Source organism: Acartia tonsa, chromosome 1, assembly GCF_053477335.1.
Source record: "Acartia tonsa isolate MP-2025a chromosome 1, ASM5347733v1, whole genome shotgun sequence".
NCBI classification, from domain to species: Eukaryota; Metazoa; Arthropoda; class Copepoda; order Calanoida; family Acartiidae; genus Acartia; species Acartia tonsa.
In genome coordinates this window covers 36,073,302-36,085,555 of record NC_137260.1, presented here as the reverse complement: position 1 = coordinate 36,085,555, position 12,254 = coordinate 36,073,302, and the positions used below count along the sequence as shown (strand labels likewise).

At 31.2% G+C, this 12,254-nt stretch overlaps 1 protein-coding gene and 1 long non-coding RNA gene across 5 annotated transcripts; both read right to left on the bottom strand.

Moving 5' to 3' along the window:
- Positions 1-58: 58 nt before the first annotated feature.
- Positions 59-12,228, bottom strand: LOC145318163 (uncharacterized). Its single transcript, XM_080159512.1, has 10 exons — positions 11,004-12,228; positions 10,699-10,790; positions 9,874-10,474; positions 9,362-9,632; positions 8,951-9,118; positions 2,596-2,679; positions 2,233-2,412; positions 1,044-1,183; positions 730-927; positions 59-344 (listed from the first exon to the last, which is right to left on the bottom strand). Exons 1-10 carry the CDS (start codon positions 11,112-11,114, stop codon positions 219-221), a joined length of 1,971 nt encoding a protein of 656 aa, XP_080015638.1. The 5' UTR covers positions 11,115-12,228; the 3' UTR covers positions 59-218.
- LOC145318287 (uncharacterized) lies at positions 3,454-7,757 on the bottom strand. 4 transcript variants are annotated; one of them, XR_013879297.1, is made up of 6 exons: positions 7,594-7,757; positions 6,841-6,925; positions 6,215-6,274; positions 5,787-5,851; positions 4,455-4,868; positions 3,454-3,998 (listed from the first exon to the last, which is right to left on the bottom strand). It is a non-coding gene; the product is annotated as an uncharacterized LOC145318287 (long non-coding RNA). The 4 variants fall into 4 exon arrangements; XR_013879300.1 differs by having other exon boundaries at positions 3,454-4,586; positions 4,688-4,868; XR_013879301.1 differs by having other exon boundaries at positions 3,454-4,573; positions 4,688-4,868.
- Positions 12,229-12,254: the final 26 nt, after the last annotated feature.

Here is a 12,254-nt window from a genome sequence, read left to right as displayed (position 1 = left end):
ATTATTTATAGTTAATACTTAGGTTTGTACTATTAAGGAGGATTATACAATATTTCAATTTTAACTATAACATTTATAATTGATATTATACATAAATACATTTTATATACAATTATGAGATTAGATTATATATTATAATACAAATAAATTTAGAATATTTTGATACTGCATTGTAAGATTTATGGCAACTAAGAAGACAAAACTGAAAGACTAGATAATTATGTAAATTGTTGACAATTTCTCTTGTGGTTGTACAGTGCGCTTGGCTGAGAGAAAGATTTTAGGCAGACTTCACATGAGAATGGCCTCTCTCCTGTGTGGATTCTCAGATGCTGGATTAAAATCTAAAAAAATAATTGTAGGTAAGTTGTGAATATGAGATATATCGGAAGTTTCCCTTATATTGGATCTGTATCAAAAGTGAATTATTTAATGAAAACGTATTATTGTTTTTTTAGGTTAAGTAAAGGTTAGAAAAGCTCCGAGGGATAGTACGCCTAGAGAATGAGCCCGGCAAGGATACAGCACCTGATAAAAAGTTGTTTTTTTTTAATAAAAAAAGGGCAAAAAATGGTGCTTTCCTTCAAAGTTCCTATCTAGCAATGAATCCCCCTCCCCCCTTATCTTTTTCTAACCTGAAATAAGGGTGAAATAATAGGAAAAAGATGTAACTGAAAAATAGGTTTAAATAGAGAAAAAGAGAAGCATTGCTATCAAAACAATACTTACGTTCTTATCACTAAATGCCTGGTTGCACACTTGACAAACATGATTCTTAACTCCTTCATGGAACACTTTTATGTGTCGAGCCAGGTTAGCCTTTCTGTTATATTTGAGAGGGCACTGGTCACACGGGTAAATCTCGTTGGTGTTGTGGTTCTTGACGTGAGTGTACAGGGCCATCTTGCTCTTCAATGCTTTGCCGCACTAATGAAGAAAATATTATATATATTTTTTTTTATTTTAAAAGTGGAATAGGTTTTTGTTTTAAGACTATATTTCTATTTAAACAAACAATATTGGCAAGATCCTTTGAATGATACCTGGTCGCAAGAGTAATTCTTAGTGGTAGAATGAGAATCCTGATGAGCCTTGAGAGCCCCGTACGTGGTGAAAGCTTTCTCGCACTCAAAATGGTCACACTTGTACGGTCTCTCTCCAGTGTGCTTTCTCATGTGGATCTGTACGTTTCAGTTTTATACGGATATTCAGGGACTAAAGTCTGCCAGTACGTTCATTCGAAAGATTGTCGTTCAAAGCACGTGATAACAAAGGGAGGAGAAGGTTGCGCTAAAAATCCGTAAAGGTGTGAGTTTTAAGGCTTAAAAATAGTATTAGAACGATAATATTCACTAAATATGCGTTTTTCTTATTGAAAAGAACTATAGACAAACAAAATTTTAAAGTTAACTTAATTTTTTTTCGTTCTACTACTGTTTTTAACCTAAAACTCACAACCTTTACGGATTTTTAGCGCAAACTACTCATCCCTTTATAGTTTGAATAGTACAAGAGGGAGGGGGGGGGGGGAGTTTTGAAACATTTGCGTAAACAGTGAGTATAGGCTTTATTTTTTGACTGAGAGGATAGGTTATAAAAGAAAAAATCATTCTTATATGGTGAATTTTCTCAAGTTTTAAGATTTTTTGAAGAGATAGAGGTCAACTTATTAAACAAAATATGCATCTTTTTTCTTCAAATATAGAAATAACATTTAAAAATTTTCTTTTGTTGTATAAAATGACCTCTAACTCTTCAAAAAATTCTTTTTTAAATTTTTGGTTTTGATTTTTACCTCTCCAGAGACCATCTAGAGGTCTGCAGCTCCTGAACCTAGAGTCCTGCAGCTCCTAAACCGGGAGGCCTATCCAAAAAATCTTAAAACTTGGGAAAATTTATCATATAAGAATGATTTTATCCCTAATAACTATCCTCTCAGTCTCAAGATAAAGTCTAAACTCACTGTTTACGCAAATGTGTCAAAACTTCCCCCACTCTTATTTTTAGGACGAACAAAGTTAAATTCTTATAAACTTAACATTTATTAACCATTCCAATGAAAAAATAGCCACAGAAGCGAAAATATACTTAGCTAAATATATGTATTTTTATAATTTTCATTGCTACATAAATGTTTATTTCAGCACCTGATACTTTTTAATAAGATTCAATTTAACAACTCTGTAATGTTTATAAGATTTATTCTTTGTAAATAAACATAAAACTGTTCCTTATGCTGTGCTTTGCTGGAGCACACTTTTCCACAAACCCCGCACATTGTCTCCACCTGTTTAGCTCGGGTAACAATATCCTTTACTTTCTTTCCCTCGTGCTTAAGGGCTCTATGCGTTTTCAAGTGAGAACTTTGTCTAAAGGAATCTCCACAAACCTCACATGAGTAGGGTCTTTCTCCTGAAAGAGGTATAAACTAAAATCAGCTACATTTCTTAGATATTTACTTGAAGCAACATCAATTTCTATTAAAATGAAGCAGTTGTAACTGGTTGTGTAGAAAAACGAGTCACACACTCATTTTACGATGAAAATGCTCCTGACAGGGACTTTATTGATGAATTGTAATTCATTATTTCTAACCTGTATGTATTCTTTGATGACAATTCAAAAGAGCTCTCAGGCTAAAAGCTTTTCCACAAAAAGAACAGTTGTACGGTTTTTCTCCTGAAGACGTAGAAGTTTATTTAATCTCAAAAAATGTAGGGAAAGATTAAATGTAGGTCTCGGCAGCCGCGCGTCAGATGTTGGTAAGCCTCAGATAAATCAACCCTTTACAATTTTAAAATCAGCTGGAAGTCTAAACCTGACCCAAGTAAGGCCATCTTTTAAAAAAATATTTAAGTTTAAATTTGAGGCTTTGTCTTGGCTGACACGTGGCTGCCGAGCCAGGATTAAAAGAGAAAGTGAATCTACAGCCAAAATATAAAAAAGATTGGATAATAATAAATAATTTTTTCGCTTAAATTAAATTTTATACAATCTTTGCTGTTCTTTGCTGTTCTCGACTTATTTTAATTACAAGGTAGAGAATATTATAAAGACGAAAAATAAGGAAGCTAACATTCCCAGCTAACATTTTCATTGAAATTCATCTAAAATTCATCTTTTTCGCTTACATCTATTCATTTAAAATCATCATGCCAGAAAAATGAAAATCAGGGATATTTCAGAATCAACTCCCTTCTAAAATGGCACCGATTTTGATGATTATAGAAATGAATTTTAAATGAAAATCATTTTTGTGAAGACCTGACTTTTAAATGAAAATCATTTTTGTGAAGACCTGACTTTTAAATGAAAATCATTTTTGTGAAGACCTGACTTTTAAATGACAGTCATTTTTGTGGAGACCTGACTTTTAAATGATAGTCATTTTTGTGTAGACCTGACTTTTGAATGACGCGGCATTAAAAATTCATTTAAAAATAATAAAACAAATGAAAATCTATAAAAAATATATATTTGGTAAATATTTCAATTGATCAGACATTTTAACAGCACCACAAGAATAGATATTTAACGCATCGTATTATAGACAGTTTTTCGCGAACATTAAAATGATACGGCCCTTCAAGGCTAACAAAACTAGTATATTTGTCATTATTTTTATTTTGTGGAAATTGTCTATAATAAGATGCTATACATGATTTTCCAGTATGACTAAGAACCGGTTCAATTCCTGCAGAAATTAATCGGTTGTAAAGCCATACTGAAGACTAAATTACCTACTTAATTAGTCAATAAATTACAATTTTATTACAGAATAGGTGTCAACATGAAGGATAGAAGGCGTTGGTGGTGAAGAGGGAATCATCCCTTCCCCCCACCTTCCCCGTGTTCCAACATAAAACAAAGATAATAATACCCATAAAAGTGAAGTAACAATTATTCTGGTGTCAGAATAAGCAGAACATTTGTAAGTAAATAAAATTGTATAAGTTGTTTTAAAAAATTACTACCTACTGAAACAAACCTTTAAAGGGCTTAAAAATGACTTGTAAGATACTAGCGGCTACGCAAGAAGACTCTAGAGGCACTTAAAGTTGGGGGGGGGGGAAGAACAAGTTTGGGGGAGGGTACCACCACCCTCCAAAGAGAAATCGCCCCTAAAAACGTATCCCCCCCCCCCCCGATAATAATTATTATTTTTAAAACTAAAATTTTAATTAAAAAAAATAGGTTTTGGGATTCACCCTCCGCAAGTGACCCTAAAGTCCTCTAGGGGCGAAGCCGCTAGTAATTTATATATTACTAGGGCTCTACTTTCAAAAGAATATGGAAGGGCAGAAAAATAGCCTAAAATATACCTACACAGACGTTTTAAAAAAACATAACCATCCTAAGACCTATATGTATCAGATAGTGAGATCCTTTGCTACAGTACAGACAAAAAAAAGCTTACTACTTTATATATTAGGATGATTGTATATTGTAGGTACATAAGAAATACATTATTAGACAATATAATAAAACCCATATTCAGCACATAAGCAAAAAAATATGAATTAGGCTTATAATAATTAAAACATAAAGTTACTGAAGTTTTTTAATTTAAGAGCTGTAGTTTTAAACTTATTGATATTTAAAGACATTATTGTTGTTACACAGAATAATATCATTAAAATATCAATCAGGCAAGAAATAAATCTGCGAGTAATAAAATAACACTCACTCGAGTCTTTGAAGTAAATTAAGAACTTTGGTTTTTGACTAGAAATAAAAAGTAGGTCTATTTGAACAGTACTGGCTAAGAAAGATTGATAAATTATTAAATTATTGTTCTTCTCGACATTGATCTTCTTCAACTCTGCGCCCAGGACTATTGCGGATATGTTGCACACAGATTTTGGTATCTGAAATATTAAATTTTTTTTATTTATTCTGTAAATTGTCTTTTTTTACTTTCCCTTTTACAATGATTTACAAAATAAGAAAAAAAACAAAGCTATTATTGTGATGTGTATGGTTGTCTCAAGTCCTTGTAAGAAAAATTACAAAGAAAACTTTATTCCTTAAGTTTCTTCTTTGAAAGTTTTACTATCTATTATCTTAACTAATTTAAAGAGGTAGTTGCACGAAATGCATTTAATCTTTAATTTAGTGAACTGCATATCTTTTTCTGTTCAATGGTTTAAACTACATCTAAAGGACATATATTTGAAAGAATTTAAATTTTCTACCAGGTAGTTTTAAAATATCAAGATTTGAAAATCATATTTTATTTATATTTGCAACATAAATGGAAGTATGAAATAAAACATAGAATAAATAGGTCCCTCACACAAAGTGCCTACAGAGCTTGGAATCACCCTCCTTATATTTTTTAAAAAATGGTGTTGTTATTTTTTTTTATAAACTAACCCTTTAAGGCCCTAACCCTGTGGGGCTACCCAATACAACACAACATAAACTTACCTATCCTATAGTGACAAAAAAAATATTTTCAATTTAATTAAAATAAAGAGTTTTTTTGGTATACCAAAAAAATAAAAAGTCGAAATTTAAAAAAATGTTAAATTTTTAGCTTTTAGTTACGACATATATATGTACATATACTAGACAGACAGGCAAAATCCACTTGCAAATTATTGGCACAAATATAAAATCTAAAAATACGATTGCTCAATTTCTTCTTATTGTAAAAACATACGGATGGACGGATCAGTGAAAGGACCTCTATTTATAAAAAGCTTAATTTAATCATTCATCTATTTTCTCAGGTCATTAGGCATACTGGAACTTTAATAAAAGGACTTTTTTGTGAATCTTACCCTTAAGTACAGACGGACTGGCGGGGCAGTGGTGAACTAAACAGAAGCACCAATTCTGCTCAACTACAATCAACACAGAAATAAGCTTTACATAATATCTAGCATCTTAAGGGATACGTCTAAAAACAATAAATTTATAAACATTTGGACACAACTAGCTAGGACAAAAGTATATAATATTTTTAAACCAACGAATATAAGAAAGTGTTTATAAAAATTTGGGAGTGTATTGTATAGTCAATTGTCCCCTCCCTCCCTGATTACCACAATTTTCAGGAAACTATAACGTGATTTTAAAAGTTTCTAGAATGCTTTATCAAAATTAATTTTACAAAAACTTCTATTACAGATAGGTACATTTATCAGATGTAATATCTTGTTTTTAAAAAAGATGCCAAATCCCTTATGCAGAGTCTTATTTCATTCCTTGAAGTTGAGTTCCAACTATAGAATTCACAATCACATCCACCCTTGCTCTCATTATTCACCTTAAAACAAAACAAGGATGACAACATTCATAAGTTTCTTTCAAAGCACAAAAAATCATGGAAGGACAAATGGATAAATTGATTAATAGAGCAGATATACAGCTGTCATAAAAAAGCAAATCATGAATATTACAAAGATATGTTAACCTTGCTACTGAAATCGTTCAAAGGATATACCAAATAAAAATATGCTTCTTTAAAAAAGATAAGTTACCTACTTTGTATGAAAGGACACTCAAGTTCAACTCAACTAACCAATAAAAAAAAGGGGGGGGGGGCGAATTTGCCACTTTTTGAACCCAAAAGTAAAACACGCATGATCTTAGCCCATAAAAGAGTTAATGCTCTAAAATTCGGTAAAGCAGTTGCTTACGTGGAGAACAATATGGAACTGTAAAGAAACGGCGGCGGCGTTTACAAAAAGTGGCACATCCCCCCCCCCCCCTTTTTTAAAACCCTTAAGTTGTTAAGCCAACTAATAAGAAAATGTTATAATAAACCTTAGGGGACCAGTGTAATGAACAGCCCATTGTCCCCTCCCTCCCTGACTAAAAATACTGACAAACCTGAACTCAAAGAAGGCAGAAAAATAATGTTCTTGCATCTCATCTTTATCCCCTCTGCCTGGTTACATATCCGACAAACAATAATCTAAACATTATTTTCTTTTTACATACCTATCTTAATTATGATTAATATAGTTTTTTCAGTCCCACTTTGAAACCGGTTAATATCTGCTGGATTAGAATCGGTTATCAGCCATACCAAAAAATCACGTAGAGCATCGTATTAGAGACAATTTATGACAATCATAAAATTAATATCAGTTTTGTCGGCCTTTGCCTTTGGCCCCTAGGGGTAAAACAATGGGTTTAATCTAACATTTTTTTATTTTACTATCCGCGGAAAGCTGTCTATAATACGATGCGACTAATAACACATCTCTTAAATAAACGTATCTGATAAACAATATCTTGGTTTGATTAAGCTATTGAATTTAGTAAAACATTTGGATAAATATATTTAGTTTTCTACTGCATGTACAATTCCAAGGCTCAAATAACCATGCATATGTCAGTAACCACTGAATCGATTGATTTAGTAATATATTTTTTATAATCTTTATTAAACTTTAGATAATAATTTCTGCAACAAGGCTATATTTCAATTTTGATCATGTTTAATTATTGGAACTTAAAAAAGCATTTTCTTTAGGTACTTGGTTTTTAAAACTTTCCGACCATTGTTTTCTCACTTTAATAAGAAATTCTAAGTAAGTGTCTCTGAGCTTCTATGTTAAAAAATTAAATAGTCCACACCTGTACGTCCAAAACTTCTTAGCGGGAAGAATAAGGTTACATTTGATGGACTTCTGGTAGCTCTAGCGCCATCTTTAAACAGTAAATGAAATATTTAACAAAAACAGGCCATCTAAAGTTAAACAATTAATTCGAAACATCTGAAAATATAGAAGATTAGTGAAAAGTATGATAATATTATGAATGAGTCGCATACAGTAAATTTTAGTCGAAAATGGGTTTATTTCTTAACTTCTAGAAATAGTACGCTTATGCAATGATTATCATAAATATTAACTAAAGTTTTTACATCTTATTATATCATATGATAAATAAAACAGAACAGAGATAACAATTTGAAGTCTATAAAACGCGAACATAAGGGCTTCGCTTTGTAATTATAACCGTTGTATTATATTCAATTTAAAACTGTCTGTCTGCTGCAACAAAATATGTACAGAAAATTCTCACCTGTAAAAATTCCTCGCATATAAGAGATTAAAATCGTCCATAGGCAAAAGTTTCTTGAAATACTTTTATTTTATATGATTTAAAACTGTTTATTTTATACTATTTTTTAAGTTTCAAGAGAGCATAATTGTTTAATTTTTACAATTTTCTAGATGATTTGATTTTAGGGGTAAAATTGTTATGCAGAAAATGTCCCAAATCCTAGAAGGAAATGAATGCCGCGTTTAATTTTGTTTAATTTTATATTTCAAATAAAATAAAATGTCGTATTTTAAAACTCACATTTTATTAACGTATTAAATGAATTTTGGATGAAATTCATTGAATTTTTTTAAAAACATAAAATTGAAAAATCCATGCTACATCATTTTTTTTTCACCACTAGACTTAAAAAAAGATTTCTTTAAAAATTAGGAAAAATTACAAAAATGAAAAATAAATGCTGGTCATTCTCTTTTCATTTTCAATGAAAAAAACATTCTTTTCATCTTTCTGGCATTTGGGGGAAAATTACAAAAATGAAAAAAAAATGCTGGTCATTTATTTTTCATTTTCAATGAAAAAAAGATTCCTATCATTGCTATGAATTTAAAATTGTCATTTAATTTTTTTGGAGAGATGACGCATGTTTGACTGGGTTCCTATAACCCTCGTGTTTTCAATAAAAGACGACTTTTTTTGTTTGAACTTTCATATCCACTTCCATTTCTTAGTTATAAAATATATTTCCTAGGGTTTTCCTATTTGAAGGGTGGAGGAACCCTCCCCAAAATATTCTAAATATTTACCTGGACCCTTAATAAGAACTATTTCGGTCGAGCGGGTAACGATATCTTAAGGTACAGACACACAAACAGAAAAACTTCCTGTTACTTTTATATGAGGTTACATAAAATTTTTACTACACCTGTATGGATCCTCATGTGTTTGGTGAGACAACCCTTGATGGAGAATGCCTTTTCACAAAACTGACATGCAAAATCCTTTGTTGCACTGTGGACCATCTGCATGTGAATCTTGATCCTGTAGCGGGGATATTGCTTGTGACATATTTCACATTCGGCTAAACCAAATCCTAGAAAAGTAACAATTTCTTCACAACTTAAAATAATTGAATGTGTTGCCACTGTATGATTTACTGGACTTCTCTTCCTTTAAGTGTACCAAAACTTTCTTTTTAAAACTGCAATTGAAAGTGGACGGGGATGGTTGACTTTCCAATCACCAACTCAAGGGCCCCTAGAGGCCTCTAGGGGCGTAGCCGCTAGTTACAAAAAAATAAAAGCGAAAACAATCCACTGTGAAAATGCTTACTTACCATAATGGTAACTCAAGTGTTTGGCCATCTGTCCCTTGCCAACCTCCCGATTGCAAATCTCACAGTTGATCCTCTCCGTGTCTGCATGCTCCTGGAAATGCTCTGACAACTGTGCTATGGTCTCCTTCTCGATGCCACAGGTTCTACAGGTGTGTGGTCCTTCACCGTGAATGAGGTAGTGTAGTTCTAACTTTGCTATTCCCTGGAAGGTTTCTCCACAAATGACGCATTTCATTGTTTTAAAGAAGTTCTTGTGGGGAACAATAGGTGCCTACAAAATAAATTACATTTTAAATTAAAAATATAATTTTGTCTTTTATACCTACCTGCAATAGAAAAGATTTACCTACGTATTTCTGTTATTAATATTGTAATGACAAAAAAATAGTAATATAAAATAAATATTTAGTAGAAAAGGTATCTGATAAACAGTTAAAAAATTAACATAGATATTAAAATTCGTAAGAACTTCTGAGTTCTTTGTATTTTTAACATTTGATAGTATAAATTACCTTTTTCATTTCTTCCTGATTATTGCTCTCAGAATTTTCTACTTGATTCATATTAATATTCATATTAGGATTTGGAGGAATATTTTGATTTTCAACTCTTGGCTCATAAAAACTATCAATTGTGAAGTCATTGTCAAAATCAGTTGGGGCCTGATCTTCAATATTCTCATCTGAATCATTGTCGTTATCGTTGTCATTCTCATTATCGTTGTCATTTGAATTCTCATTTTCATCAACTTCTAATTTGATTGTGTCACCACCCTCACCCCCTTCACCAGCACCATCATTATTTTCAGCATCTTCCTCTGTTTGTTCAAGAAAATCTGTGCAATCAATTTCATCAATCTGTGCCTCTTTGCTTTTATTTTGATCATGTACAGGAGGAGGGGGAGGGGGAGAGGATTCCTTTTCTGTTCTTTGTTCTTGAGGATCAAAAGAAGAGTCACATTCATAAGGTTCTATCTTAGGAAAGTCTGGTTGCACGAGGATTTCTTTTGAGTTGTTTGTGTTGTCCTTGATGTAATTTTCAAGTTTGTCATGTGCATAGCTGATTTCAATGAAGAGCTGTCCTAAGTGTTGATTACTCCAGGGCTCTTGAATTCTAAATTTTAAAATTTGATTTAAAACAATATAATCTGCCAGCTTATCCCATCAGAAATTACATCAAATTAAATTATGAGGTTGGTTGCTGTTTTGGTATTCAAACCAGCAAGAAAAATTAATCTTACCCTGTTCAAAAATGAACAATTAAAATGAACTCTCCCAACCTCATCTATATACCTATTGTAAATTCACTCTTCAACTTATATAAAATTGAATTTCTACCTTCTGTTGTACTCTTCAGCAAACTGTTGTAAAATTATTTTTGTTTTCTTTAGAACTTGGAAGATTTCCCATAGGTCAGGATTTACATCAGACTAAAACAAAAAAATTTATAATTGTTTTAAAAATTATTGTCATTCTAAAGAAATATAATAACAGTTCAAATGAAGATTTTTCATCCACAGAAATCAAGGAACATTGCATTAGCAATATAATTGTAAAAAAGTATTACTAAAACATTAAAAGTTAGTACCAAGGTAAACCACATCTGGATGGTGCTCCCCACATGGGTTGAATAATTGTATTACCTCATTATTTCCTTCATTATTGTGGTAAGGATGTCCCATCATATACTCATTATTCCTATTATACATTGGGTTCATGTCAGGGTGATGCCCCCCTCGAACCTCATACTTCATGTTTAATCTGAAAGGTTCAAATTTTATAGGACTAAGTTTATAATGTAAATGTAAGGACTAAATGCATAGATAAATTAATATTGATCAAGCAAGTCTTGGGAATAAGAATTTATGAAATACTGACAGAAGTAGGTATATAATTTCCATAATTCCGTATTTATAAAATTTTCATATCTAAAGTAAGGATATCATATGTTTAGGTACCTTATTTGAAAAAAAAATTTAACAAAGATATGGCGAGAGAAAGGGAAAGAAATTGGAATTAGAAAAAAATTATACATCCCTGACTACTAGGTATTTTTTTTGTAAAGGGATAGTTTCACGAAGTGCATTTAAAAAAAAATAGTGAACTGTAAGTTTTTTTCTATTTTAAATAACGTAGTAGTGCATAATATAAAGTTATTGATTAAAATTAAGAGATTTTACCAGGGATTTTCCTTAAAAAATGAGTTTTTCATTTTTATTTTCAACTTCGTTGCGTGTTATATATGGCAAAAACTTTTTTGTCATAAATACAACTTTAGATAGCATTTACTAGTTAATAGAACTTTAAACTTTTTATACAACAAAATAAACATAACAACAAAGAATGACCAATAAAATATTCAGTATGGTACTTAGAGTAGTGATCTTTTTATATGTCTTAGTAGAATATATTAGGCATTTGATAGATATGATTGTGATAAAGAATTTTAACATTGACCTGACCAAACTTTTTTTATTTGACAATATCTAAAAGAGTTAGTGATTTGCAACATAAATTACATGAGAATGGTCTTTTATATATATATATATGTTGTATGGTTAGTTGGTATTTCCGCGTGAGATAATGTGTATATTGTAAGTAAACCGGACGGCTTTCTTTATTTTTTTAAAAAGAATCTATAGAAAACCTGTCCTATAGTGAACCGGACGTTATTTTTTATGTTTTTTAAGTAACTTGTCCCAAGGGGAACCCCTGTTCAATTTTTTTATAACTCTTGTGAAATATGTGGAAAAAGATTATCTAAAATTGGTGTTTTGGCTATACATATTTGGAAAAAAATAGACCATTCTCATGTAATTTATGTGGCAAATCTCTTTAACTTTTTTCGATATTGTCCAATAAAAAAAGTTTGGTCTGGTCAATGTTAAAAATTC

What these genes read in the sequence shown, in the direction of transcription:
- LOC145318163 (XM_080159512.1), bottom strand. Translation starts at nt 11,114, where the DNA reads ATGAAGTATGAGGTTCGAGGGGGGCATCACCCTGACATGAACCCAATG. An exon ending in ACACATGAGGATCCATACAG is followed by an intron (nt 2,680 to 8,950) that starts GTGTAGTAAAAA and finishes CTACGTCTTCAG; the next exon opens with GAGAAAAACCGTACAACTGT. An exon ending in TCATCAAAGAATACATACAG is followed by an intron (nt 2,413 to 2,595) that starts GTTAGAAATAAT and finishes TACCTCTTTCAG; the next exon opens with GAGAAAGACCCTACTCATGT.